Source organism: Oncorhynchus tshawytscha, linkage group LG07 (genome assembly GCF_018296145.1).
Source record: "Oncorhynchus tshawytscha isolate Ot180627B linkage group LG07, Otsh_v2.0, whole genome shotgun sequence".
Lineage (NCBI taxonomy): Eukaryota > Metazoa > Chordata > Actinopteri > Salmoniformes > Salmonidae > Oncorhynchus > Oncorhynchus tshawytscha.
The window spans coordinates 31,257,923-31,283,137 of NC_056435.1; the positions used below are offsets into that span (position 1 = coordinate 31,257,923).

At 41.3% G+C, this 25,215-nt stretch overlaps 1 protein-coding gene across 9 annotated transcripts in view; it reads left to right on the forward strand.

The window, feature by feature from the left end:
- Nucleotides 1-318: 318 nt before the first annotated feature.
- The window catches only part of itpr1b (inositol 1,4,5-trisphosphate receptor, type 1b), a 142,263-nt gene continuing 117,366 nt past the window's right edge, over nt 319-25,215 (forward strand). For all 9 annotated transcript variants that reach the window (XM_024426847.2, XM_024426850.2, XM_042324288.1 and 6 more), the window contains exons 1-3: nt 319-457; nt 5,248-5,361; nt 11,732-11,802. In XM_024426847.2, coding sequence (XP_024282615.1) covers nt 5,270-5,361; nt 11,732-11,802 — 163 coding nt within the window. In that variant the 5' untranslated portion in view covers nt 319-457; nt 5,248-5,269. The remainder of the gene's footprint in view (nt 458-5,247; nt 5,362-11,731; nt 11,803-25,215) is intronic.

Here is a 25,215-nt window from a genome sequence, read left to right on the forward strand (position 1 = left end):
AAGCATTCCAGGTGAAGCTGGTTGAGAGAATGCCAACAGTGTGCAAAGCTGTCATAAAGGCAATGGGCGGCTACTTTGAAGAATCTAACATCTAAAATATATTTTGATTTGTTTAACACTTTTTTGGTTACGACATGATTCCATATGTGTTGTTTTATGGTTTTGATGTTTTCAGTGTTAAAAAAAAAGAAAAATGAATGAGTAGGTGTGTCCAAATATATATACAGTATATATATATATATATATATAGCGAAAGGGGCGTTTCTTCAAAGTGCATGTGGAGGAGGTAAGAAGGGGATTGCCGCTGAGGACAAATTCAGCTGTCAGAGACGTGGTGTTCTCACTGGAGTGTCAGCCGGGTATCATGGAATTAAACGAGGACAGCGCAGTAGAAATTCACGTTTGCTGATCCTTCCTGAATCTCTTCTATTTTCGTCGCATTCTTCCTTTTGTGAAGGTAAAATCCTATGCACATCCTCATCCTGTAGCTTAGTTTTGCGAGGAGCATCCTCATCAAACGTCAATTGTCAAGGAAGTACAGTACGGCTAACCCATAAGTTGTAGCTAGCCTACCTCGACATAACGTTAGTAGGCTACGGCTTCCTACCGTTTTTATTGCATTGCATTTCAAGTTCACCAAAATGGGCCTGTATAGTAGGATTAAACCTGAAATTTAAGACGTCAAAATTTCAGAGTGTTTTAGACTCAAAGTGACATGGCAGCTGTGGGCAATACTGACACAATGTAACCAAGCGGTAAATGTGTGGTTTATGCGACTCCGTTGCATTTGACAGCTTCACTCAGGATGTAACCATGTATCCTAGCAAGCAGGCAAAGACTGGCAACGTAGCCCAACATTGTAATTACAATGTATCAATATAGTCATTGTCAAACAAATCTAATGTTTGGGATTAGTGTTAGAATAAATGTAGGATTAGTCTAACTTTTTATCTGTATTGATTCATTTTGTTTCATCCTGATGATTCAGAAGCCTATCTCAAGCAATTGTTGCCTACCTACATCAATGACAGCGTAGATAAACAAGCCATGTAACAGTAAAATATAATTGTGAGATGGTTGTTTCTGATGGAGTCAGATAGACCTATTGCCACATTGTAGGTGGCTATAGTATTTGCGTCTGTTTGGATGAGGTTTAAATTGGGGATGTTGATGACGAGGTGCGCTGCCTGTTTACAAACAAGTGTTTTTCACTGGGGATTTGGACAGTAATTATTATTACTAATGGATAGGTCTACAGACATTTCCATTTGGACACTTCTGGGATTTAGAGTTGTAGGTTTGTCAATGTGTTCCATAAAGATGAGTGTGCTTGTGAATGTAGGGTTATATTTTCTTTGAGTTTTCATTCATATAGCCTCTGTGGGCTATCACTCACTTCGCAGCTATCTGCATGAGCTGTGTTGGTTGTTGAACACTATCATTTGAAACAATTTATGATCAAGTCCTAAAAAAAAAGTGACCTAAAACAAATGTGATGTACAAGAGGACCTCTGTCCTAAATTACTACTGTAATGGACTATCGTCCCATGCAAAAGCCCAGGGATATGTAAATGTTAAACAGATAATGAAAGCAAAGACAATTTAGATTACACCAGCTCTAGTTCAGAGGTTATATGGTGTCTTGTAGTGCATAGTATAACAAATGTCACCTATTAATGCATTTAATCCAATAAGTTTTTCTGTTCAGGTTTGTTAATTTGAATGTAGCATTGAATTCTTAACTGTCAGTCAGAGGTTCTCAACAGAAGTGGTACAGTGTCACTGCAATCAGTATGCAGTGACTTTGGCCCTGTGCTCTGACCAGTTTTTCTCAGGGCCGCATTCATTGGTACACACTGTTTCCATAATGATTTCAATCACTTTTTGACTGCACCTCTTTTGATTTGAACGAAACCTTACAAACATGTTTGCCCATGGTAGAAGTGGTCTGAAAGTTACATTTTGGACCAGAATACCCAAACAATCAGGAGATAGAGGCACCTAAAGTTGACCCATTTTACATACCCTACCCCACAATGAGACATCCAAGTCTTCATCACGTCAAATATTTAAAAAAAATTGTAAACTCAAATTCATCTCATTTTCACATGTTGTAGCTTAGACCCTATTTTACATCATCTGAGGTGTTTGTGTTGTGCCAGCCATGCATGCTCTTGAATACAGGGTGCGTGTCATTTCAATCATAGAAACAGAATTCTGAGAATGGACCTATCCCTTCAGACCACTGCAATTTAGCTGGTACTCTATTTAAATTTAAATTGAATTGAAATTGCAACTTCCAATTACTACCAGAAAGATGGCTGACTTCCATAGGAATATCTGTTCTATTATCTATATTTCTATGATTTCAATAGGTTTCCTATGGAAGATTGACAGTTTAATTTAAAACAATAGATATTCCCACTCAAGTCAACATTCTATCATGTGTGGAGCTCCAACCTGCTTTGTGGTAGCACTTGAAAGTTTAAATTTTAATTGTATTTGGATTTTAGTACAGTTATAAGCCACATGACACCCACCCTGTATTCAATAGTATACTTTGTCTCAACCGATGGTGTGCACATCACAAACACCTCAGACGATGTAAAATCGAGTCTGATCTACATACACTGAGCGTACAAAACATTAAAGACACCTGCTCTTTCCATGACATTGAGTGACCAGATTCTTCCAGATGAAAGCTATGATCCCGTATTGATGTCATCTGTTAAATCCACTTCAATCCGTGTAGAAGGGGAGGATACAGGTTAAATAAGGATTTTTAAGCTTTGAGACAATTGAGGCATGGATTGTGTACGTGTGCCATTCAGAGGGTGAATGGGAAAGACACTATTTAATTTGTTTTGAACGGGGTATGTTGGTAGGTGCCAGGCGCCCCAATTTGTGTGTGTTAAGAACTGCAACGCTGCTGGGATTTTCACACTCATCAGTTTATCGTGTGTCAAGAATGGTCCACCATCCAAAGGACATCCAGCCAACTTGACACAACTGTTGGAAGCATTGGAGTCAACATGGGCCAACATCCCTGTGGAATGCTTTCGACACCTTGTAGTGTCCATGCCCTACAAATTGAGACTGTTCAGAGGGCAAAAGGGGGTGAAACTCAATATTAGGAATATGTTCCTTTTTGTTTTGTCCACTCAGTGTATATGAACATGAACAATATCGTTATTCACGTGTTTTGAGTAATTGACGTAAAATATATTTTTTTAATATAGAAATTATGAAATTTACCAACCCTTTTTGTGAGCTTTCAAATAATATACATCTCAACCATTTATATTTTTCAGTGATGTAGACATTGAGGTCTCATGTTAGGGTCAACTTTGAGCACCTCCATCTCCTGAATGCTTTGGCATTCAGGTCCAAAAGGTTACTTTCTGACCACGTCTACCATGGGCAATCAATTATGGAAGGTTTTGCTGGAATCAAATGGGGTGCAGTCAGAAAGTGATTGAATTCAAATGGAACGACCCTTATTCAATTCTTGCTCTGTACTGTATTGTGTGTGAGAGATTTGGCTGTGTTGACACTAGAGGTCGACTGATTCTGATTTTTCAACGCCTATACCGATTATTGAAGGACCAAAAAAGCCGATACCGATTAATCCGACGATTTTTATTTATTTATTTGTAATAATAACAATTACAACAATACTGAATGAACACTTATTTTAACTTAATATAATAGATCAATAAAATCAATTTAGCCTCAAGTAAATAATGAAACATGTTCAATTTGGTTTAAATAATGCAAAAACAAAGTGTTGGAGAAGAAAGTAAAAGTGCAATATGTGCTATGTAAGAAAGCTAACGTTTCAGTTCCTTGCTCAGAACATGAGAACATATGAAAGCCTGTGGTTCCTTTTAACATGAGTCTTCAATATTCCCAGGTAAGAAGTTTTAGGTTGTAGTTATTATAGGAATTATAGGACTATTCCCCTCTATACCATTTGTATTTCATTAACCTTTGACTATTGGATGTTCTTAGAGGCACTTTAGTATTGCCGGTGTAACAGTATACAGTAGCTTCCGTCCCTCTCCTCACTCCTCCCTGGGCTCGAACCAGCAACACAATGACAACAGCCACCATCGAAGCAGCGTTTCCCATGCAGAGCAAGGGGAACAACTACTAGAAGGCTCAGAGCGAGTGACGTTTGAAACGCTATTAGCGCGCGCTAACTAGCTAGCCATTTCACTTCGGTTAGACCAGCCTCATCTCGGGAGTTGATAGGCTTGAAGTCATAAACAGCGCAATGCTTGACGCACAACGAAGAGCTGCTGGGAAAACGCACGAAAGTGCTGTTTGAATGAATGTTTACGCGCCTGCTTCTGCCTACCACCGCTCAGTCAGATACTTAGATACTTGTATGCTCAGTCAGATTATATGTAACGCAGGACACGCTAGATAATATCCAGTAATATCATCAACCATGTGTAGTTAACTAGTGATTATGATTGATTGTTTTTATAAGATAAGTTTAATGCTAGCTAGCAACTTACCTTGGCTTACTGCATTCGCGTAACAGGCAGTCTCCTTGTGGAGTGCAACGAGAGAGGGGCAGGTCGTTATTGCGTTGGACTAGTTAACTGTAAGGTTGCAAGAGTGGATCGCCCGAGCTGACAAGGTGAAAATCTGTCGTTCTGCCCCTGAACAAGGCAGTTAAACCCACCATTCCTAGGCCATCATTGAAAATAAGAATGTGTTCTTAACCGACTTGTCTAGTTAAATAAAAGTATAAAAAATAAAAAAAATCGGCCCAAAAATACTGATTTCCGATTATTATGAAAACTTGAAATCGGCCCAAATTAATCAGCCATACCCATTTCTCTGTCGACCTCTAGTTGACACCCTTCGTTCGCCTATGTCGACACACAAATACACACAGCATTCACCAAACTGTTTGTTTGATTGTTTAATATGTAAACATGGGCCATATCTTGGCATACAATAGCAAAGCTTTACTTCCCATTCTCCACACTGTACAAATCCAATACATATCCATTCGCACACATGTTTTGCAACACTTTACCTTATGTTGCCATTATACCTATGTAACTACACAGTAGTTACTATAGTAGCAATGTTGTAATTACACGGTAATAGCGGTATAGGTTATTTAATACATAATATACAATTAAATATGCAGTATTTATCAGTGTAAATGACTGTACATCTGTGTGGTTTATTTGTCATGCTAACTCTTGTCTGTTCCATCTTTTCCAGGCACGGTCCTGGTTGAGGCAACATGTCGGACAAGATGTCCAGTTTCCTCCACATAGGCGACATCTGCTCCCTCTATGCGGAGGGCTCCACCAGTGGATTTATCAGCACTTTAGGGTATGTCTGTCTGCCTACTGTTTTACAGCTGCGTATGAATCCCATCCCTCTCAACTTGAATTCTCATTGAAACCCCACTGATATTCATGAAAAACATTATCTTTAATTGAATAGATGCATGCCCATAGACTCATGTCTGTCACAGTACAGTACATGTACGCATGCAAATACACAGACAGATCCAGGTACCAGTGGAAATATGAACCTTATTGGTGTTTGAAGCCAGGGAGACAGCTGGATCTGCAGCCAAGGTGATAACGTAGAATAATGGAGGGATTTATAGTTAATTGCTTAGTCTGAGTCATGGCTTTTACTTCACAAGTTTAATCATGTTTGCTCCCCCAATGTTATTAGCAGAATAAATCCGTGCTAATTCCATTCTTATGGAAGAAACATCGTGGTGGTGAAGTGTATAATAAGAACAGCAAGATTGCAGAATTATTGTCATTGAGGTGATACTGTTCTATGCCCTTAGAACACACTTTGATAAATGGCAAGGCAGAGAGTGTTTGGAACTGGACTGTGAGAGGCAGAGAGTGGTCACGTACTTTTGGAGTCCAGCTGATGCAGGATAGCAGTGGAAATGGGGAAAAAGAGAAGTGAGGGTGTTATTAGCAAATAAGAGAGTGAGATGAAGGAAAAAGGGAAAACCATAGGAAAGATGAGTGTCAGGGAAGAGAGGGATGGGGTTGAATGAGAAACATGTTATACTGAATGGGATTGTGTCAATGGGACACGATGCAGGTGATGTCATATTGTGGGAGGTTTATGGGATGTGTTGGCTCTCCTCTTTCTCCCAAGTTGTACCATTAGTAAACCCTGAAATGATGGGCCTAAGTGGCTTCAATTATTTTGCTTCCTGTGTTTGAATTTAAATATTGAGAGCTTATGCAATGAACTGTAAAATTGATAAAATGTAAACTTCAGTTCTTCCTCTAAGTGCTGATACCCATTTATCAAAGAGAATCAGAGAGCATTTTTGCACCTCAACTTTCATCAAGGCCAAAGTGAGGGTTGAGGGAGATCATTGACTGAACCGTGACTGGATTCACAAAAGGCTGATGGACTTGACAACACTTCTGGAAGGTTATAAATTATTTCAGCCTGTTCCTCCTCCATTTTCTGCTCCTGCCATTTTGTTGGCATCTGTATTGCCCTTTCTACTCTTAGCCTCCTCGTTTAGCAGTTTTAATCATACCTCATCACTATCTGGCCCCTGAGTCCGTTTCTGCCGTAATATTGACTCTTAACAGCATAATGAAGCCTTCTTGCTCCTTGCTCAAACCAGCAAGGTGTTGTAGCAAACACGTCTTAGTTGCCTAGACACTAGTGGTGGGGAGTTGAAACCAAAAGGATAGATTCCTTGATTCCTTGCCCGTCGACTCCCATTTCCGGGTGTCAAGCTAGGAATTGACTCCTAAGATTCAGTAGTTTTGCAATGGAGGAGACGAGTAGTTGCCATAGGCTACTTCCGAGAACACAAACTTGCATCTTTCACAGCACCTTTTAGCCATGGGTACACTCGCAATGGCTGCCTGGTATTGTGATGCAATAATTTCCATGATAATGTAGAATATACATTTAAATTATGTTAACTGATGTGGCTCATGCAATGGAATATAATTTTTGTAATGTCAGTTAAGTTGAATCAACAAATCACAGCACGTATTTTACTTCCTGCTTTGCGACACACAGTTGCCAGAAGCCATCTGTCTAACCAAACGTGGAACTCATGTCTAAAAATCACGATTTTGCTCATCTGCCATTTTTTTTTGTTAATCTGTTTTTAATTCTGAAAATTATAGTAATTTATTAAACTTTTATAGTGCTTTTCATTAGACAGAATCTCAAAGCACTTGTTAAGCAAAATAAACAAGTTGTTCAAAAATAAGTATAGGCTACAACAGTAGCTAGATCAAGTCTGTTTTGAAAGCTTCTTGAAGAATCCTGCAGATGGACAGCCGTGGTCATGAGAGGATCGGGAAGCGCATAGCTAGATGGTCACTCCATCAAAAAATCACTCTGCTATCCGTAGCTATGATGCACTGGCTACAATGGCAAACCATGTGCGATCAGCTGATCAAACTTGCCCCAGCTAGCAGCCCAGTGCTAGCTTGTTTGAATAGCCATTATGGTAGCTAGTTTGCAGTTTGGGTGTCAGTGAAACTTTATGGAGTGAAAAGTACACAAATTCTTTAGGAATGTAGTGAAGTAAAAGTTGTCAAAAATATAAAAAGTAAAGTACAGATACCCCAAAAAACTACTTAAGTATTTTTACTTAAGTACTTTACACCCGTTACATTTTGAATGCCAAGCAGGAAAGGAAAATTGTCTAATTCACACACTTATCAAGAGAAAATCCCTGGTCATCCTCTGATCTGGCAGACTCACTAAACACATGCTTTGTTTGTAAATTATGTTGGAGCGTGCCCCTGGCAATGTTGGAGCGTGCCCCTGGCTATGTTGGAGCGTACCCCTGGCTATGTTGGAGCGTACCCCTGGCTATGTTGGAGCGTGCCCCTGGCTATGTTGGAGCGTGCCCCTGGCTATGTTGGAGCGTGCCCCTGGCTATCCGTAGATTTTAAAAACAAAAAAATGGTGCCTAATATAAGGAATTTGAAATGATTTACACTTTTACTTTTGATTCTTAAGTATATTTAAAACCAAATACTTTAAAACTTTTACTCAAGTAGTATTGTACTGGGCAACTTTCACTTTTACTTGAGTTATTTTCTAATAAGGTATATTTACTTTTACTCTGGGTACTTTTTCCACCTCTGCTAGTTTGCAAGCTTGTTGATGAACTTGTATGATGACACCGTTGACACAGTTTTGGGACTATTCTTAGAAATCAGCATGTATCTTACTTGCTACTTTGTAACATTTGGCCAACACGATAATGTATCAGCTAGAGCGGTCAGCTGTGCTGCAGAACTCTGCACATTAATCATGGCAAAACAAACTGCCTTATCAGGAAAGCTAATTTGTGCTATTAGATAGAATTTCACTACGCTAGCTAGCTAGAGGGTGCATTAAGCATTGAATGTGTGAACTGCCGTTTTCATATGGATTGATTTGAGACTGGTTCAGCCAGCATGCAGACACTAGCTAGCACATTTCCATGCACATTTAGAGTTGAATAAATAACTTATTTTTAGTGATCCTGTCTGACGTGAGACAATTCCGGTACTCTCGCAATGTCCACCCATTATGCCACCATTGACTTGAATGGGGACGCCTGTTCTATTCATTCTATTTCTATGGCAGCTCACATGGTCAGGAGCGGAGGAGAGGAGAACATCTGGGTCTAAAAATGGTTCTTACGTTAACCGCGGTCATTTGGCTGGTCAATTACTGTCTTCCAAAATCCCATGACTGTCAATGCCCTACTTGACAGTGCTTGTTTGTCAAGTTGCCAACGTTGCACTGGTAATCACTTTTTTTTTTATAAAGCAACAGCAGGCAGTGTACAGGAGGCTGTGATGTTGTTGGTTGTCTCTGTGTATCATACTGACCACTGAGAGACAGCTGTATAATGAGCCACCTGGTCTGCAGCTGATTTAGAGAGGACTGTTCTGTTTGCTACTGTACCAGGGCCTATAATCTTTCCTTGGCTGGCTGCATCCTGGAACACAAAGCAAGACTGAAGCCCTCTGGTGATTTTACATATCCGCCATTACACTTCTTTACAGGCTCAAATCAAAGTTTATTGGCTGCATACACAGATTTGCAGATGTTATCACAGGTGCAACGGAATGCTTTTGTTTCTGGCTGCAGCAGTGCAGCCATCCCAAGCAGTACAAAACAATACACACATAATCCAGAAGGTCCCCAAAGAATTTGCACAAAGTATCAGGACGAGCAATCAAAACGATCTCTGCATACAAATCCAGTTGAATGACATCTTGCAGGAGTCATTAATGCAGATAGGCCTGAATCTTTCCATTATCGGCACAATGCAGTTCATCCATGTGATACATGGACAAAATATTAGTAATTTGATATGTAAAACAAGTACAACTATCGTAACCCCATTCATTCCCCTTGGGGAGATGCTTACAGTGTATTTTTTAAAATCTAAACATAAGAATGTCCTACAGTACGATACATAGCCTACACACTGCATGGGCTATAATAGGAAAATGCTGCCTGGACTGGATCCAGAACCCCATGGAGGTGTCATATTTATATTTCAGACTACCTGCTAAGCATCCTGTGTTTTGCAGCCAGTAGTAAATCTGACTGAGCTATTATGAAAAGGATTTTCATGGGTCTTATAACAGTGTAGTTACACTAATTACTACAGTAACGTTGTAGTTACATATTATTTTACTAAGTGCATTGTAATTGCAAAATAAGGGAGTTGAGCGTGTCTTGCTATTTCCCAGGTAGTATATGCCTCTTGTGTAATAAAGAAAAAGCACCCAACTTCGTCATTATTATTAGTTACAAAATATTAGCCCATGTAACATGTCAATACAATGTTGTGACTAGTGTAATTACAGTGTAACTACACAGGTATGAGAGCAACAAATGTTATTAAAATGCTAGATCCTAATAGTGTAAATGCTTCAGCAGAATTCTCCAAGAACGAGGATCAATAACAGGCCTAATTCTGATTCTTGCATTGCTGCACCAACATAGGAATCAAACAGAGAGTGTTCGAGAAATGCCAATCCCAGATGTTCAGGTGTTCAGATTCCCAGTGCCTCCAATATTAATTCAGCTGTGTTGGTTCATAAGGCACAATGGTTTTAGATGTTTAGGAGTTAAGTGTGAATAGGCGTGTATTAAGAACTATTATTTGTAATAATGAGGGGGAAAAATGCTTTTGAAACCGCAAGTTTTAACACCCTAAAAGTTTTATTCACAGGCAAAGCCCCAATCCTTTTGATATTTCACCAGCTTCTCCCAAACCAAATATTTATTTTCATAATAACCCCTCAAATATATATATACATTTAAGCCAGGAATCTCTGCCGAAGCTGTTCTTGCTCTGTTTATTTTTAGCTCAGAAGGTTTGGCTTAGGTCTGAGTGAGCAGACTGGCTTAGAATTGCTGTGAATGCCCCTACAGCGGGTAGCGGGTGATACACAGCTCACATCCACTGTTTAGGCAGTTTGGTCTCAGGCCTTTATGTCCTTATAGGTTCTCTCAATGTGCAGCCTCCAGAGAGGGCAGCTGGATGCCTCTGCTCTGCTTAGCCAAAATTGGGCATACTGAGTTTGATGGGCATCTCCCACAGCAATCTGCCCTCTACAATTCTTGACCAATATTCCTTTTGTTGATACAATGAAGTAGTGGTATTATGCATTGTGATGCTGATTGGTGACACATGCAGGATAGCCTGGATCAAAATGACAGTCATGCTTAGGAGTGAAAGAGACGGGTGTAATAATGAAGATGGAGACTGAAGGGGCAATCTGCAGTTGCTATATCCATTTTTTGCAATTCTAAATTATGTATACCCATTGATTCTTAAAGAATATACCCCAGCAGAACCCCAAAATACAAGCTTGTTTTACTCCAATGTTTGTAAACAATGTAAATGTAGGCCTAAACAAACACTATATAGCCTTAAAACATGGTTCAAACTGTCATTTTAATGTCATGCATGATCAGTCCATGGATGGTCAGTCCTAGCCTCCAGTCAATCCTTGCTTTTGTTACCAAATATTGATGAGCCTGTGCGCCAGTGGCAGCAGTGGCATCACTCAAGTGGGTGCTGCACTAATGGTGGTGCTGTTTGAGCACGGAGTGGCTGTTGGGCATGGCGAGGTGCGCTGCTGAGGCTGCGGCCCTATCTGTCTTTAAGCACCTGGCTGTGACTGAGATGCTTCCTCCTCCATCGATGTTTCCTCTACGCTGCTCCGTTCATGATCCAAAGTGCTTGAACAACCCTCCATGACCCATCCATCAGACGCCTGAACTTGCTGGATTAGCTACCTAAGACATTTATTGGTTCACTTTGATTTCTTGGTGTGTATGCAATTCAGCTTTTAGCTGCCATGTATACTGAAATAAAAGTCAACTCAGCATCCATAGCTCTGTCTTAAGAATTTCAATGTGGTAACATTTCTCCTGTCCCATCCCTCAGCCTTTTCCCAAAACAGCGGTGGGGTGCCCAGCTTTGTTATTGTTTCATCTTCAAATTTCCTTTAAAGTATTTAAAAGATCTCTTTAAAGTATTGAGCGACTCAACATCATTATTTGTACTGTGTATGCACGTGCAGCAGTAGCATCCACTGCTGAGGAGGAAAATTGTAGCTGATGTTATTGTTTGTCTGTTTTTGGAGGCTAGATGGATGTGCAGTCAGAGAGATTAATATTCTGAGTGTTTGACAGCTGTCATTGCTCCTCCTGTCCCCAGGCTTGTGGATGACCGCTGTGTGGTACAGCCAGACACAGGCGACCTTAACAACCCACCCAAGAAATTTCGAGGTAAGGACCATCACTCTGTTCAGTCTGCTGTTCAAGTGCAAGCACTCAACCAATATTGTTTGCTCAAACAATCAGCAAGGAGTTAAGGCATCGCTTCATGTGACCTTTTTTCACTATAGCTTGCTCTGTCAGTCCAAATCAAATAATACTTTTATTTGTCACATGCTTTGTAAACAACAGGTGTAAACTAACAGTGAAATGCTTACTTACGGGCCTTTCCCAACAATGCAGAGATTTTTTTTAGAATTTTATAATAGCAAAATATTAACACAGGCAATAAATATACAATGAGTAACAATAACTTGGGATGAAGTGAATAGGCAACAGGATAGAATTTAAACAGTAGAAGCAACATATGTGATGAATCAAAAGAGTTAGTGCAAAAAGGGTTGATGCTGATAGTTCAGGTAGCTATTTGACCTCTTAAGCCCCTTTTTTCCCCCAATTTTAGCCTAAAATGACATACCAAATCTAATTGCCTGTAGCTCAGGCCCTGAAGCAAGGATATGCATATTCTTGGTACCATTTGAAATTAAACACTTTGAAGTTTATGGAAATGTGAAAGGAATGTAGTAGAATATAACACAATAGATCTGGTTAAAGATTATTCAAGAATAAAAAAGCAGTTATTTTGTATTTTTTTGTGTACCATCATCTTTGAAAAATTTTACCATCATCTTTGAAATGCAAGAGAAAGGCCATAATGTATTATTCGCGCCTGGTGGGTTGAAATATGATTGTCCGTGTTTGTTTGATGGGGTGCTGTCCTCAGATAATATCATGGTTTGCTGTCGCCGTAAAGCCTTTTTGAAATCTGACACGGTGGCTAGATTAACAAGAAGTAAAGCTTTAATTTGGTGTATTGCACTTGTGATTGTATGGAAGTTAAATATTTCTAATAATTTAATTTGAATTTGGCGCTCTGCCATTTCACCGGATGTTGTCAAATCAATTCCGTGGACCATGATCATTCTTTAGTGATGTGGACACTGAGGAACTTGGACCTCTCTGCCCCCTCCATTACAGCCCTGTTGAAGTGGATGGGGGCGTCCTCGGCCCCATTCCTGTAGTCCACGATCAGCTCCTGGCACCACACTGCCAGGTCACTGACCTCCTTATATGCTGTCTCATCATCATCGGTGCTCAGGCCAACCAACCTTGTGTCTTAAGCAAACCTAATGATGGTGTTGGAGTTGTCCGTGGCCACACAGTCATGGGTGAACAGGGAGTATAGGATGGGATAAAGCACGCACCCCAGAGGGGTCCCCGTGTTTAGGGTCAGCATGATGAATGTGTTGTTGCCTATCCTCACCACCTGGGGATGGCCTGTCAGGAAGTTCAGGATCCAGTTGCAGAGGGAGGTGTTTAGTCCCAGGGTCCTGAGCTTAGTGATGAGCTTTGGTATTGGATGCTGCAATAGTCAATGAACAGCATTCTCACAGTAGGTGTTCCTCTTGTCCAGTGTGGAGTGCAATAGTTGGAGTGGATCTGTTGGGGCAACATGCGAATTGGAGTGGGTCCAGGGTGTCTTGGAGGGTGTTGTTAATGTTAGCCATGACCAGCCTTTCAAAGCATTTCATGGCTACAGATGTGCTACAGGGCAATAGTAATTTAAACAGGGTATTTTGGTGATCTTGGACACACTATGATGGTCTGCTTTAAACATAGGTATTACAGACTGGGTCAAGGAGAAGATGAAAATGTTGCCAGCTCGTCAGCGCATATTTTGGGTACACGTCCTGGTAATCCGTCTGGTCCCGCGCCCTTGTGAATGTTAACCTGTTTAAAGGTCTTACTCATGTTGGGTACAGAGAGTGAGATCAGATAGTCCCCTGAAACAGCTGGTGCTCTCATGCATAGTTCAGTGTTGCTTGCCCCAAAGTGAGTATAGAAGGAATTTAACTCGTCTGGTAGGCTCGCGTCACTGTGCAGCTCACGTCTGGGTTTCCCTGTGTAATCCGTGATAGTTTGCAAGCCCTGCAAAATATGCTGAGCGTCAGAGCCGGCACAGTAGGATACGATCTTTGTCCTGTATTGATGTTTTGACTGTTTGATGGGTCATCAGACTTCATAGCGGGATTCCTTATAATCGTCCGGATTAGTTTCCCGCTCCTTGAACACAGCAGCTCCTACCTTTAGTTCTGTGTGGATGTTGCCTGTAATCCATGGCTTCTGGTTGGGATATGTATGTAAGGTCAATGTGGGGACGACTTCATCGATGCGCTTATTCATGAAGCCGGTGACTGATGTGGTAAACTCCTCAATATTATAGGATGAATCCAGGAACATATTCCAGTCTGTGCTATCGAAACAGTCCTGTAGTGTATAATCTGCTTCGTCAGACCACTTCTGTATTGAGCACTGGTACTTTATATTTGAGTTTTCTGACAACTTCCGTATTGAGCACTGGTACTTCCAGTTTGAGTTTTTGGTTGTAAGTAGGATTCAGGATGATAGTTATGGTCAAATCTGCCAAATGGAGAGCTTTGTATGTGTTTCTGTGCGTGGAGTAAAGGTGATCTAGAGGTTTTTTTTCACTCTAGTTGCACAGGTGACTTGCTGGTAAAAGTGAGTGTCCCCTGTTCTCTGATAACATTACACTGGACATGATGTCAGCTGGAAAAAGCTGTTTAGATTCTCTTCTCTGAGGCCATCATCATTACATGGGAATTATAACTAAGTACTGTATGTTTAACCAAGTGGTTTGAGCTCCGTGTAACCATTAGATCAGCAGTAGTTGACACTGAGGAGATATAAAAGGTATTTTGAGAGATGGAGATGTGACCCCTGCTCCTTTGTTATGAAATGTGAACTGGTGTCTTTGTGTAAATTAAGCTGTAATGAAGATAATTAACCTTGCGTTCACCTGCCACCCCTCAGCCCCTGACTGAAATGTGGCACTAGGCTACATTACAGTACAGTTAGTACACCACAATGTGTCACCTAGTGAGAGGCCTGTACCCTGTGTTAACTCTGATGGGAAAGTGTGTTTAACTCTGATGCCCTTTGTTCTTTCACCACTAAAACCTAATGAGAAGTTTAATCTATATTATTTTATCTGGCAGTGGCAGCATTTAAGAATTAAGCTTTGTGCAAATGTATCAAATGTCTTTGGACTGTAAAACATTCTGTAAAGCGATTGATGGCGGAGTGCCATGTTTCTTATAGTTATTGAGGCTGACGTGTAGAACTAGCCAGATGAAGTCCATTTCCTGCAAATGTAAGCAGTGTGGATTACGCTAGGACATCTCTCAGAGCTAAGTGTTCAGAGACTGTCTAGAAGTCTGAAACAGGATTGTGTGTGAGTAAAATGTACTATTTTCTGGCAGTTTCTCAAGGCATTCGTGATTCTTCTACTACAAGTTATGAGTCATGCTTTTGATCAATGTTTGACATTAATGAACACAGCCCAGGGGTTCTTGCATTAGATCAGATTGATCTTCATACATCTTTCATGACAGGTCCGATAGACTTCACTGTTCATTTCCACATTTCCATCAACAGGTGAGCGAGCGCTCAGTTAATATAGATTGATGCAGTAGTGCGGATGATGCATCCAACTGGGTGTTAGACTCCAATGTGTTTCCAGGGTTTGGTTTTGCCTGAGTGTTGCTCTCAGTAATGTTGTCTGTGAAGTCGCAAACTGTTTGGTGGTTTTGTTTCCCATTTGTGATAGCCAAAAGCAACCCATGGTGTCTTGGTTCCAATGCAAACCCTTATTCCCAGCTTGCTGTTATTGGGATTTTGACTTTGATAGGCTGAGGCAGCAGCAAAAAAATGTTTGTTTGTTATTTAGTTAACTTTGCTTTCACTGGAACTAGAGCTTCATATCTTCAGAGGCATCTTAATTCATGAACAACAACACTGTCCTGAAATAAAACAAGTTGATACATCTACGAGTGTATTTTGATGGCACTGCTGTTTTAAACCCTACCACATTTAATACTTGGACATTCCGGAATTCACTTATTATTGCTTTAACATATCAAATCCAATGTATAGGTTTAGTCATTCAACAACATCAAATAGTCGGAGGACTCTGAAAAATTACTGTGATTAGTGAAGTGAAAGTACATTGGGACTCGTGGGGTTCATCATAAATTGCCATGGCTGTTTGAACTGGCACTGTGTCAATCCTATTGCCATAGAAATGGCATATTGACCTTTCCCAGATGGAGATTTCAACGGTGGATGAAGTTATGCTACAAAATTGCTCTTTTTTAGCTCATGTTGAACACATAGGCTTGTGCGTAATGCAAATGCTGAATTTCATAATTTATAGGATACTGGCAGCCTACATAATAAGATAATAGACTACACTCTCATTTATAGCACTTTGATGAAAACTACATTAGGTTATTTTGGAGAAGCTATGAATTTGTATGATTGGTTGGAAATTATACCAATGTTCTGTTTTGAGCTTTATTCTCAGACTTATTCTCGGACTGTTACTTCCCCCCCACTAACTCAAAACCATACAGGCTAGATGTTATTGGGACTTTAAGACTGATCAGTGATGTGTCAGACAGTAAAGCACCTGGAGTGTTTACAGTAGAAGCCTCCCTGCATCTCAAGGTCAGTGCAGCAGAATGATTCTGGCATCAGCAGGGAGGGCCATCTGGGAGTGGTTGTGAGACTCCTGCTGATGGGCTCCTGGAGGCGCTGGTTGCATACTGTCTCGGTCTCTAATGGAGCCCTTTTCAATTGAGCACAAGGCCTTGGCAGGCCTCCAGAGCAGACCTTTAGTAAATTATTTTTTGAGTGAATTGACGTGATGGCCAATGTGAGTTACATTTACTCGAATCAAGGTCATGTAAATTTAATTGACCTTTTTATTCCTGAAAATTATGAGCCCCGCTTTACTTTATATAGCACATCCGTGTCATTGTCACACAAATCACTCTCTATTTGTGACTGACCAGCTCAGTTTGGTCTTATGTAGCAAAATGATTTGAAATTGTGTTTTTTACATTGGATAAATGTCGAGATTCAGAGCGAGAAAAGGGTATATCATATACTAGTGTTGAGTAACAATGGGAAAGTAATTCTGCTTTGAAAGTGATAAACTTGTATCGCCACTTTTGAGAAAATGGCCCTTGAATTGTTTTGGTACACACACTAGAGTGCTCTTCTTTGTCTACACCCATTCAGCATCGTTCACAGCCTCTTAAGCTTTAGCCCCACCCATCTCTTTAAGGATTCACATGTGAGGCCATGTGCTATATAGAGTGAGTACGGTAGTGTACTAAACAGACAAAGATTTCAAGACTAAAGGCTGGTTTATACTGCGTCTATCGACATGTCTGAGGATAGTTGTCGCAGTGAACATTCTATTGTTGTCCGACATCAAACTTGTCATTGTCGCTATGAACATGTATAAACACAAAAACGACAGGCTGCATGACATCAACAGCCTGGTGGTCCGAAACCCATTCGTTTAAAAATGTCGATCTAGCAAACCAGGCAACTAAAAGCAACTTTTAAACAATGTTTTGGTTCGTTTCTAGCTTGTTAGCTAGCTAGATAACGTTGAATTAGCTGGCTAGTCAATTCAAATAATGACCATATATAGCCGACAACGGTAATGCTCTTCACATTACCGTCTCTGGTAAACACACACTATATCAAAGTTTATTTGTCACATGCACAGGATAATTACAGAAAGTATAAATGGTACAGTGAAATGGTTACTTGCATAGTGGAGTCTTTTGTTTGGACATGGAGCTAGCTAGCTGAACAATGATTCATAATCCCAACTCATAATGTTCCTATCCTTCATGAATCTGCTGGTAGCTAAAGCTAACCAACTAGCTAGGTTCAATGTTAGCTAGCTAGCTAACATCAGGCTATAACTAGCAATGCAAATGTCTCTGAGATACAAATAATATTACTACACAGATCATACACGTAACGTTAGCTAGCGAGCAAGCCAGCTAACGTTAGCTAGTTAGCTAACAGTACGCGTTAACTTACAATGAAAATGCCTTTCTGACAAAATTAGAAACTTATAGTATCTGAAAATGTAGCAAGCTAGACTCTCTTACCCGTATACATGGGATGAACGCTTCTCCCTTTCTGTCATGGATGACATGGTTACCCTTAGTTTGAAGATATAATCCAGAGACAGGTATTTTATACAAAGCCTTCTTCTGTGTGTTCTCTTTTTGACTCCCTCGGCATTATTACCTACACGTACCGATGTGTCTACGTTGAAATGCCTCTCCTGTAAAGTAGTGATGCTCGACATATGCTTAGTTTCCTGAAGCGAGTCACAGTTTATGTCAACCTTCAGGTTCAATGGTGACAAAATTAAGAGGTGGTGTGTAATGAAACACACCACAGCTACTCTTGTACAGTGCATTTGTAAAGTATGCAAACCCCATGACTTTTTCTAAAATTTGGTACGTTACAACCTTATTCTAAAATGGATTTAAAAAATGTTTACCTCATAAATCTATAGATAGCACCCCGTAATGACACCCCGTAATACATTTTTTTTTGCAAATGTATTCAAAATAAAAATAAATACCTTATCTACATAAGTATTCAGACCCTTTGTTATGAGACTCAAAAATTAGCTAAGGTGCATCCTGTTTCTATTGATCATACTTGATGTTTCTAAAACTTGATTTGAGTCCACCTGTTGTAAATTGAATTGATTGGACATGATTTGGAAAGGCACACACCTGTCCTTATAAGGTCCCACAGTTGACAGTGCATGTCAGAGAAAAAACTAAGCCATGAGGTCAGAGGAATTGTCGTTTGACCCCCGAGACAGGATTGTGTCGATGCACAGATCTGGGGAAGGTTACTAAAACATTTCTGGAGCTTTGGTCCCCATGAACACAGTGGCTTCTTCCTAGAGCTGGCCCCTCAGCCAGACTGAGCAGTCGGGGGAGAAGGGCCTTGGACAGGGAGGTGACCATGAACCTGATGGTCACTCTGACAGAGCTCCAAAGTTCCTCTGTAGAGATGAGAGGCTTCCAGAAGGACAACCATCTCTGAAGCGCTCCACCAATCAGGCCTTTATGGTAGACTGGCCAGACGGAAACTACTCCTCAGTAAAAGGCACGACAGACCGCTTGGCGATTGCAAAAAGGCACCTAAAGGACTCTCAGACCATGAGAAACAAAATTCTCTGGTCTGATGAAACAAAAATGTAACTCTTTGGTCTGAATGCCATGTGTCACATCTGGAGGAAACCTGGCACCATCCCTACGGTGAAGCATGGTGGTGGCAGCATTATGCTGTGGTGTTGTTTTTCAGCGGCAGGGACTGGGAGTCTAGTCAGGATCGAGGGAAAGGTGAACGGAGCAAAGTACAGAGGGATCCTTTATGAAAATCTGCTCCAGAGCGCTCAGGACCTCAGACTGGGGCAAAGGTTCACCTTCCAACAGGACAACAATCCTAAGCACACAGCCAAGACAACGCAGGAGTTGCTTCAGGAACAATCTCTGAATGTCCTTGAGTGACCCAGCCATAGCTCAAACCTGATCTAACATCTCTGGAGAGACCTGAAAATAACTATGCAGCGACACTCCCCATCGAACCTGAAAGAGCTTGAGAGGATCTGCAGAGAAGAATGGGAGAAACTCTCCAAATACAGGTGTGCCAAGCTTGTAGTGTCATACCTAAGAAGACTGGAGGCTATAATCGATGCCAAAGGTACTTCAACAAAGTACTGAGTAAGGGGTCTGAATACTTATGTAAATGTGATATTTAATTTTCTTATTTTCAAAATGTTGCTAAAAAACACTTTTTCCTTCGTCATTATGGACTACTGCGGGTAGATTGAGGGGAAAAACTTAACAAAATGTGAAAGTTAAGAGGTCTGAATACTTTCCGAATACCCTCTATATTGCACTCTTCATCCGGATATCGAAGATCACCTGCGCTGTAGCACAATGGAAGATGGTAAAGAGTCAATGTATTGCCTCTGGTTAGTTTGATGTCAGTTGTATGTTTTGCCGTATGGATGTTTTTGTGTTTTTTTAGTGCAGGAGCTCAAGATAATTTGATGGACAGTGTCAATTCCTGCCTCTGAAGCAGCTGTCCAGACTCCTGCTAGAGATTGAACCATCCATGCATCAGGTTTCAGGCCTCTAACAGGACTCACCCAGATATGTCACTGCTTAGTATTGAGATAAAAGAGGAATCAATAGCTAGTAGCAGAGTACGTTTTAGTTGTCTTTGTAGAGTCTTACTATACAGTTGAAGTCAGAAGTTTACATACCTTAGCCAAATACATTTAAACTAAATTTTTCACAATTCCTGACATTTAATCCTAGTAAAAATTCCCTGTCTTAGGTCAGTTAGGATCACCACTTTATTTTAAGAATGTGAAATGTCAGAATAATAGAGAGAATTATTTATTTCAGCTTTTATTTCTTTAATCACAATCCCAGAGTGTCAGACGTTTACATACACTCAATTAGTATTTGGTAGCATTGCCTTTAAATTGTTTAACTTGGGTCAAACGTTTTGGGTAGCCTTCCAGAAGCTTCCCACAATGAATTGGGTGAATTTTGGCCCATTCCTCCTGACAGAGCTGGTGTAACTGAGTCAGGTTTGTAGGTCACCTTGCTTGCACAAGCTTTTTCAGTTCGGCCCACAAATCTTCTATAGGATTGAGGTCACGGCTTTGTGGTGGCCACTCCAATACCTTGAATGTGTTGTCCTTAAGCCATTTTGCCACAACTTTGAAGTATGCTTGGGACCATTGTCCATTTGGAAGACCCATTTGCGACCAAGCTTTAACTTCCTGACTGATGTTTTGAGATGTTGCTTCAATATATCCACATAATTTTCCTTTCTCATGAAGCCATCAATTTTGTGAAGTGTACCAGTCCTTCCTGCAGCAAAGCAGTCCCACAACATGATGCTGCCACCCCTGTGCTTCACGGTTGGGATGGTGTTCTTCGGTTTGCAAGCCTCCCCCTTTTTCCTCCAAACATAACGATAGTCATTGTGGCGAAACAGTTCTATTTTGGTTTCATCAGACCAGAGGACATTTTTCCAAAAAGTACGATCTTTGTCCCCATGTGCAGTTGAAAACCATAGTCTGACTTTTTTATGGCGGTTTTGGAGCAGTGGCTTCTTCCTTGCTGAGTGGCCTTTCAGGTTATGTCGATATAGGACTTGTTTTACTGTGGATGTAGATACTTTTGTACCTCTTCCTCCAGCATCTTCACAATGTCCTTTGCTGTTATTCTGGGATTGATTTGCACTTTTCTTACCAAAGTAAGTTCATCTCTAGAAGACAGAACGAGTCTCCTTCCTGAGCGGTATGACGGCTACATGGTCACATGGTGTTTATCCTTGCGTACTATTTTTTGTACAGATGAACGTGGTACCTTCAGACATTTGGAAATTGCTCCCCAGGATGAACCAGACTTGTGGAGGTCTACAATTTTTTTTCTGAGGTCTTGGCTGATTTCTTTTGATTTTCCCATGATGTCAAGCAAAGAGGCACTGAGTTTGAAGGTAGGCCTTGAAATACATCCACAGGAACACCTCCAATTGACTCAAATTATGTCAATTAGCCTATCAGAAGCTTCTAAAGCCATGACATAATTTCTTTGAATTTTCCAAGCTGTTTAAAGGCACAGTCAACTTAGTGTATGTAAGCTTCTGACCCACTGGAATTGTGATACAGTGAATTATAAGTGAAATAATCTGTCTGTAAACAATTTTTGGAAAATTACTTGTGTCATGCACAAAGTAGATACCCAAACCGACTTGCCCACACTATAGTTTGTTAACAGCACATTTGTGGACTGGTTGAAAAACGAGTTTTAATGACTCCAACCTTAGTGTATGTAAACTTCCGACTTCAACTGTATGTTTTCGTGCCGCTGTTGTTTATTTTCTGGCCTTATCATTCTCATTTTTGATTGAGAATAGTCCTACATGACGTCTTTAGCCACATTTCGGAATTGTGTTTCTGCTAAATGGCTTGCATTGTCAAGATGGTGAGCTGTTTTTGTTGTGGTTTGCACAACTGTTTTTTCGGTTCCCCAAATAGCTATAGTAGACATGAGCACTACTGGACATTCGTTTATTTAGTCATCTAGGCTTGAATGGATGAACCTTAGTTGCAGCAATGGGAGTGACTAAAGTTATCTGGACTGATGTTGTATTGGGCGGTTATACTGTAGGGCGGTTATACTGTATACTGAGTATTGGTAGACATTGGCAGCAGGGTCCATTCCTATCTCCAGCTTCTTTTCCCACTGACCTCCCTGCCTTATTTGGCAATGTTGTCTAACTGGCGAAAAATGAAGAGGAAGGAAGAATTCTGCTTTTAGGAAAGAGAGCAAATCTCAGATGCACTTAATTAGAGACTAGGCTACCTATGAACTTTTTAGTTGTCTTGATCCTGCCCTCCCTGCTAAACATCTGTCGTAAATGTTAATATTTTTTCTCATAGTCAGAAATAGAGCACAAGGTCCTGCACAGGTTAACCCCCCTTGACTTTTCCAGCCCTGTCTTGTGCTTTTGTATTATAATAATACATCATGGTGTTTGATTAGATGCAAGACAAGTGCAAAGTGTGTTCATGCCACAGTACAGAAGGAAAACCATATGCTGATTTCCTGGAACCAAACCAGACCTTACATCTCTGACATACAGAAACACACTCACTCAGGGAGCAGCATTCTGTGCTTGGTTGGAGATTGATCAATACTCAACTGTGATACTATACTCAGCAAAAAAATAAACGTCCTCTCACTGTCAACTGCATTTATTTTCAGAAAACTTAACATGCATAAATATTAGGGTCAATATCAAAAGTAACAGTCGGTATCTGGTGTGGCCACCAGCTGCATTAAGTACTGCAGTGCATCTCCTCTTCATGGACTGTACCAGATTTGCCAGTTCTTGCTGTGAGATGTTACCCCGCTCTTCCACCAAGGCACCTGCAAGTTCCCGGACATTTCTGGGGTGAATGGCCCTAGCCCTCACCTTCCGATCCAACAGGTCCCAGATGTGCTCAATGGGATTGAGATCCGGGCTCTTTTCTGGCCATGGCAGAACACTGACATTCCTGTCTTGCAGGAAATCACGCACAGAACGAGCAGTATTGCTCGTGACATTGTCATGCTGGAGGGTCATGTCAGGATGAGCCTGCAGGAAGGGTACCACATGAGGGAGGAGGATGTCTTCCCTGTAACGTACAGCCTTGAGATTGCCTGCAATGACAACAAGCTCAGTCCGATGATGCTGTGACACACCACCCCAGACCATGACTGACCCTCCAACACCAAATCAATCCCGCTCCAGAGTACAGGCCTCGGTGTAATGCTCATTCATTCAACGATAAACAAAAATCCGACCATCACCCCCGACCAAATCACCATCACCCCACCGCGATTCGTCAGTGAAGAGCACCTTTGCGAGTCCTGTCTGGTTCAGTGACGGTGGGCTTGTGCCCATAGGCGACATTGTTGCCGGTGATGTCTGGTGAGGACCTGTCTTACACAGGCCTACAAGCTCTCAGTCCAGCCTCTCTCAGCCTATTGCGGACAGTCTGAGCACTGATGGAGGGATTGTGCGTTCCTGGTGTAACTTTGGCAGTTGTTGTTCCCATCCTGTACCTGTGCCGCCGGTGTGATGTTCAGATGTACCGATCCTGTGCAGGTGTTGTCACACGTGGTCTGCCACTGTGAGGACAATCAGCTGTCCATCCTGTCTCCCTGTAGTGCTGTCTTAGGCGTCTCACAGTAAGGATATTGCAATTTATTGCCCTGGCCACATCTGCAGTCCTCATGTCTTCTTGCAGCATGCCTAAGGCACGTTCACGCAGATGAGCAGGGACTCTGGGCATCTTTCTTTTGTTGTTTTTCAGAGTCAGTAGAGAGGCCTCTTTAGTGTCCTAAGTTTTCATAACTGTGACCTTAATTGCCTACTGTCTGTAAGCTGTTAGTGTCTTAACGACCGTTCCACAGGTGCATGTTCATTAATTGTTTATGGTTCATTGAACAAGCATGGGAAACAGTGTTTTAACCCTTTAAAATAAAGATCTGTGAAGTTACTTGGATTTTTACAAATTTTCTTTGAAAGACAGTGTCCTGAAAAAGAGACGTTTTGTTTTTTGCTGAGTATTTGAGAAGGACAGTCCTAGTGTTTGTAGAGTGAGCTCATCCTTCTTGAAACTGTCATCATTGGCCAGTGGAATGAGATAGCCATGTTTATGGAAGTTAACTCAATGTACCATATCTCTTTTTGAAATAGCAAAATATCAGGGGCATTATCTTGTGAATTTATAAGCAAAGCCCTGCTCTATATCTGACATGTCATGAACAAAAATGTGATTCCGCATTCTATAGGTTCTCCACATGAAGGCATGCTACCTAACAGTACACTGCTTCAATCAATTCATCATGCGCCTGAGAAAATGGGCACCCCACTTTGCAGGCAGCTGGTCACTCACACACTCGCTGCACGGCTGCTTGACAGTTCCATTCAGTTTGTTCTACCTAAATTAAGTGACGGGTGCGTTCTGAGCCCGCTCCTGTCCTCCCTGTTCACCCACGACTGCATGGCCATGCACGACTCCAACTCAATCATCAAGTTTGCGGATGACACTACAGTAGTAGGCTTGATTACCAACAATGACGAGACGGCCTACAAGGAGGAGGTGAGGTCCCTCGGAGTGTGGTGTCAAGAAAATAATTTCACACTCAATGTCAACAAAACAAAGGAGATGATCGTGGACTTCAGGAAACAGCAGAGGGAGCACCCCCCTATCCACATCGACGGGACAGTCGTGGAGAGGGTAGTAAGTTTTAAGTTCCTTGGCATACACATCACGGACAAACTGAATTGGTCCACCCACACAGACAGCGTTGTGAAGAAGGCGCAGCAGCGCCTCTTCAACCTCAGGAGGCTGAAGAAATTCGGCTTGTCACCAAAAGCACTCACAAACTTTTACAGATGCACAATCGAGAGCATCCTGTCGGGCTGTATCACCGCCTGGTACGGCAACTGCTCCGCCCACAACCGCAAGGCTCTCCAGAGGGTAATGAGGTCTTCACAACGCATCACTGGGGCAAACTACCTGCCCTCTAGGACACCTACACCACCCGATGTCACAGGAAGGCCATAAAGATCATCAAGGACAACAACCACTCGAGCCACTGCCTGTTCACACCGCTATCATCCAGAAGGAGAGGTCAGTACAGGTGCATTAAAGCTGGGACCGAGAGACTGAAAAACAGCTTCTATCTAAAGGCCATCAGACTGTTAAACAGCCACCACTAACATTGAGTGGCTGCTGCCAACATACTGACTCAACTCCAGCTCACTTTAATAATGGAAATTGATGTAAAAAATTTATCACTAGCCACTTTAAACAATGCCACTTAATATAATGTTTACATACCCTACATTGCTCATCTCATATGTATATAC